Here is a 5965-nt window from a genome sequence, read left to right as displayed (position 1 = left end):
ACTGACATTTGCTACTAATATTTAAAAAAATATATAGCTATCGCTAGTGATAAGATTAAAGGATTTGAATGCATCATCTTTCTCAGTTGACCAAAATTATATGACATAGATAAGCGTATTTTAATTTTACATTTCTTATATTTTTTATTAATCAAAGTAATATGAGTTAATCACGTCTGTACTAATCTTACCATTGGGTAAAGTATCAAAATTGTATTGGTAATTTCTGCATTATTATTTTATATGCCTCTGTCTGAAAACATATGAAATCTACAATAGGAGATTTAATTTCATAATAAAACTTAAAAAATGTATACTCTTAAAGGAGGGTTCCCTCTCTACTGTATAACATACATCAGTGAAAATATAGAACATTCATTCCTTTTAATGAAATAGGGCTTTGCCATTTACGCTATAGAAAGTATAAATTATTAACAAGAGGATGGTCTCTAATCATTCTCAGCTAAAGATAATTTATCCACAAGATTTACCCCCACGTAATTTGACAGTAAGTAGTAAAGAATACTCAAACGCCTTAAAAGTTTAAAACTATTACTACGCAGACATCCAGAGAACTTATAAATTTTAACTAATTAATATCTGCAAAGAGAAAGTCACTTATCTATCCATTTCATTTGCGTATCTATTTATCTATAATTTTTTAATCGTTTAAACCTTTTTTAAAAGGCACTTGAACATATTGATATTTTGCAATTAATATAAAGATTCACCATAACATCTATTGTAAATTATATCAACCTTAAAAATATGTAAGGTACTGTGTGTACTATAAAGTTTATTATAACTGAAACGCCATTCCTCAGTAATCTAATAAAATACATTTAAAATTATTATAATAATATTATATTAAAGTATTATAATAAAATACATTAAAAATTTTAATAACCTATATCAATGTCTTATGAAAGTGTAACGGATTAAAAGATTAAATGCGTCAGCTTTATATTCCTATGTTGTTTAAACACGTATTTATATTTAACACATTTCCTTTTGTAAAAATGATGTACATAAATGTTTATCACAGTTGAAATGAAAGCAGGGGACACTGAGCGATGTGCACTTCAGAGCGTGTGTTCTGTCATCTCATGTGGAAACATTCCATAAAACAAATACACACGTCCTGGATATACGATCGCTTCATACTATGCAAATTTATTTTTTATTTTACTGATTTCAAGATAAAATTACTGATAAAAATGTTCAATTACAGCAGATAGGAAAGAAATTCTCAAGATAAATTTCAGATTTTTTTCATATTTTTAGGTACAGTTTATTTATATAGAGTAACTCATTAGTAAAGTAATTGAAATGTTACTTGGCTCACGAAAAAATTACAGATTAAATTTTAGTATTAAACGGGAAATCTATAATGCAGAACATTTGACTGCTTAAAAAGAAAAGAATCTGTAAGTATAGATGTTTAACTGTGATACAAATATACATTTTATTACTATGAAGTTGTTCAAATAATTATTGTTTATAAATACCCTGTAATGTTGTGATGATGTTTTTCCCGAAATGAAGAAATTTATAAATGGATATGCATAGTTTTCATCATTGAGAAAAATATAAGATACATATAGAAATATTAAAATCCAAACATCTATAAATTATAAACTTTTTCCATGGTTTTTAACTTATAAACAGCATTCTTAAAGTTAAATATAGAGGAATGTGTAAATTAAATAAATAACAATGGCGTTTACTAAAACTCTTTATGGTAGGTCAACTCTGTAATAAAGTAATATACAAGAATAATTTCCTGAGTGCTATGAAATTCTAAGAAAGACTGTGCTCTATGAAGGTTAAGGATGAAAGTCACAGTATCTGACGCTTTCCCGTTTGTTGCAAGAGCTCTTTGTACATCAATCAGGTCATTTCCAACAATCTAGCAAATGGCGAATACAATAACAAAGCGAGCTACGATATGTTTTCTGATCATGGGAAGCTCTGAACCTGTTACACCGTAATCCGAAAATTCAATAATGTAAGAAAAGGTGTTATTAATGGTATTAACACGTTCGCTACCGATATGTTAAATAAAAAACATATATATAGACCAGCTGTCCCATATATGCGCCGTACGGTTTTTACTCCTGGACCAGCGTCCCACATATGAGCCGCTCGGGCCCGCTGATACAGACCGACGGCGCATATTTGGGACAGTGTTCTATTGTTACTAATAATATCCTGACAAATCACTGGTCTATTTTAACGGTTTAATATTTTCGTATCGGTCTCTGGGGGTGTCTGGCGCAAATATGGGACGGTTGGTCTCTGGATAAGTCAAAGTCAATGACCTGTATTTACGGTATATATTTCACTGGTCTCAACAGTATTAGTTTGTGAAATGCTCGTCCGGCCGCGCCACTGCAGCAGAGCACGTGGTTCACTAAGTTTGAGGTTATGTTCAGTGAATGAGGTTACGTTCTGTGAGTAAGTTTACGTACTGTATAAGCTTCTATCTGATTTTTTATGAACATGGAGCCAAATAGAAAACGAAGGCGTGTGTGTACCAACAGTGAGATTGACCGTGAGTTAATTGATAGTGACAGTGACACTGAAATAAGTTCTTTATTTTCATCAGATGGTAACAGTGAGTACATTCCAACCTCTAACAGTAGTGATGATTCTAGTAGTGAAGTAGACCGCAATGAAGTTGTTACTGAAGTAGAGGCACATGAATATGTGCAGAATCAAAATAATTTTACCGATGATGTTAATGTACAGTTCGTTGCCAATGAAGTCCACAATGATCATATCAGTATTAATGGTTGTTGGACTGACACGAACAAAGTCCCACTAATTCATGATTTTGTGGGTGAAGAAAAAGTGAATATACAAACAACTGATCCAGTTGAAGTGTTTGGCAATATTTTTGACACCGCCCTGTTAGAAAAAATTGTCACATGGACAAACACCAGAGCTGGAATCATGCGAGGGACACCTCTTTCCAAACATGCTCATCTAAACTTTTGGGAAAATGTTTCTGTTGAAGAATTGAAAAAATTTTTAGGTTTGTGTATGTTGATGGGTAATGTAAACCTTCCATCTATAAAACACTATTGGTCCAAGGACGGCTTATATGAGCATCCTATCTTTGGCCGGACCATGTCCCGCAATCGTTTTGAATGTATTTTAAGATGTTTGTGTTTTTATGATCCAAACATAGACTCCACAGACAATAGGATGCATAAAATTGAGAATGTCCTCAATGATATCTTAGCAAACTCTGTTAGGGTTTACAGCCCTGGGAAGTCACTTTCTCTAGATGAGGCTATGGTCCTCTTCAGAGGCCGACTGTCGTTTCGGCAGTATATAAAAAACAAATCACACAAGTACGGTATAAAACTGTACGAACTGACAACATCTGATGGATTCATTTTAAATATCATCATCTACTTAGGAAAGGGGACACTTATTGACAAAGAAAAGGGCCACGCCTTTGAAGTTGTGAGAAAGTTAATGCAGAACTACCTCGGCAAAGGCCACATAATCTTTCTCGACAATTTCTACAACAGCGTGGACCTGGCCGAGTACCTAATGACCAACCAGACTAACATGTGTGGTACTCTACAGTCAAATAGAGTTGGGAATCCGCAAGTTGTGGTGCAAACAAAACTGAAAAAGGGGGAGTGTGTGAGCCGTCAAAGAGGTGACGTTACCGTCATGAAATGGCGAGATAAAAGAAATGTTTTGACTATTTCAACTTCAAATGGCCCCGAGATGGAGGAAACAAGAACAAAAAGGGGAGAAGTGATCCAAAAGCCCAGCATGGTTGTTCGCTACAACAAGGGTATGAGTGGGATTGATCGCAGTGATCAAATGATCTCTTATTATTCCACTCCTAGAAAGTCTCTTCGGTGGTACATAAAAATATTTTTCCACCTGCTAGATGTATCACTGTGGAACAGCACATTTATTTTTTCCAAATTGACAACGAAGACAACCTATCTGAATTTCAGAGACATTATTATAAAACAATACATTCATGTAGAACCCATTCCACGGAAACCTCGCCCCATCCGCTCTTCACAGACGACTCATGCTCCTGTCAAGCTGGAAAAGCGACTGAGGTGCCATGTCTGCCGAGAAGCACACAATACAAGGAAGCAAACCTTTTATGCCTGCTCTATTTGCAAGGACTCTAAAGACAAACCATTTGGCCTTTGCATGCCAACTTGTTTCAATCTATGGCATGAGAAGTAGGCCCAAACATCCAATTTATCTCAAGTACACTTTTGTTTGAATTTATTTGTAATCTTTGTAATGTAAAAGTTTGATTTATATGTCTTATAAAATATGTAAAATAAACTTGTTCATGGAATAGGTGTGTTTTTTTGTTAAAAATTATCCTTGAATCTAAAGTATTTCAACAAATAAATAGTGGCTCATATTTGGGACACTCGGTCTATGATACCATTTTGATGCTATAGACCGACCGGCTCATATATGCGCCGTAATAAAATAATGCTAAAAACCGCAAAAACAGAAATATACATCAAATATATATATAATTAGGGTTATTACAAAGTATAATAACCTATTTAAACAAAATCTTACCATCGGTCTGTGATGAAGGGCACACCAATATTAACTTGGTCTGTGTGTAAAGATCGTATTTCTGACGTCGGTCTCTCGTAATAACCCGGCCGGCGCATATATGCGCCGCTCGGTAGCGAACGTGTTAAGTAATAAAGGTGTGTACATTTTATTGTACTCAATAAACACGATATAACCCATTCAAAGTTATTAATTGAGGCACGCCAAAATTAATCGATCGCACTGCTATCTGTGGTAAGACAGGCAGCACTGTGGCGCGCTCAGGTTGCCGTGCAGTTAACTAATGGTCTCTCTCACTCGCTCCGTCGATGAAGTAATAATTACTGATGAGTTGTTGATGTCAAGTGCCAGAGTCGGATCACTAGAATCCCAACTCTGACCTGTACTCCAGATACAGCGCTGTGGCTCGACATGACTATTAGTGGTTGCTAGAGAGAGTGGTTGATTTCGTGAAAATTTGCGAGTATGAAGGAAGCATAAAAACGCGATTATATTTGCAAAACCTAAGGGACGGCCCTCATAACTAACTTACGTAATCCTCTGGACCATGATACACATCGTCTGTATGAGTGACATTGTCTTCTGCGTAACTAATACAATCAATTGAAATACGGAACAGTGAAATGTACCATATTGCCTCTGTAGGTAACTGAGAGAATTTTAAGAATTTTTAAGAACATACTACAGTATACGCTATCATTTGCGTAATCCTAAAAGATTTCTACACTTTAATATTACAAGTAACACGAAGAAATTCAGAAAGATTTGAAAACCGTGCTTGCTGAAAAGTGAAAAAAGGAGGATGAAAATACGATAGGTAGCAGTTAGAATTATAGGCAATAACATTTTATTTCTTTGTAATTTTCAGCAATGAAAAATATTGTTATGGCTGTAACAGAAGAAACAGGGAAAATCGATTAATTGAATTTAAAGTCGCACATGAAGTATATTGTCGTATTTTTGTGTCCGTTATTTATGTTTAAGTGCTAAATTATTTGCGCTTATAGTATCTTTATCATTAGTACAAGAACTTAGTTATGTATATCCTGTCAGGTTACATATTATTTAAAGTTACTGAGACATATTGCTTTAATAAAAGACTACTTGAAGTAAAGCAAAATAAAACATTCAATGATAAAACAAAAGTCCTCTCTTAGCTACACACATTGTTTTCATCTTCCTACGTTATTTTACAAAAGAACTCTCTTTATTGTTCTCAATAAAGTTGTAGAAGCTCTCTTACCTCTGTTCTTCTCAGTTGATATAGTTGATATATAAAGAAATTGAATTCCATATAACCTTTCCTAACAGTTGTATTAAATTCACTACATTGAAAGTATATATTTTTGGAATTCATCGCTAATCATGAGCATTGAAACTG

At 34.2% G+C, this 5965-nt stretch overlaps 1 protein-coding gene across 1 annotated transcript; it reads left to right on the top strand.

Annotated features, from left to right (window-relative positions):
* Positions 1-2502: 2502 nt before the first annotated feature.
* On the top strand, positions 2503-4230 carry LOC124371193 (piggyBac transposable element-derived protein 4-like). The gene has a single exon (XM_046829521.1). The coding sequence runs from the start codon at positions 2503-2505 to the stop codon at positions 4228-4230; it is 1728 nt and encodes a 575-aa protein (XP_046685477.1).
* The last annotated feature ends 1735 nt before the right edge of the window (positions 4231-5965 follow it).

Source organism: Homalodisca vitripennis, unplaced genomic scaffold, assembly GCF_021130785.1.
Source record: "Homalodisca vitripennis isolate AUS2020 unplaced genomic scaffold, UT_GWSS_2.1 ScUCBcl_1062;HRSCAF=4205, whole genome shotgun sequence".
NCBI lineage: Eukaryota > Metazoa > Arthropoda > Insecta > Hemiptera > Cicadellidae > Homalodisca > Homalodisca vitripennis.
This window is presented reverse-complemented; position numbering and strand designations above follow the sequence as displayed.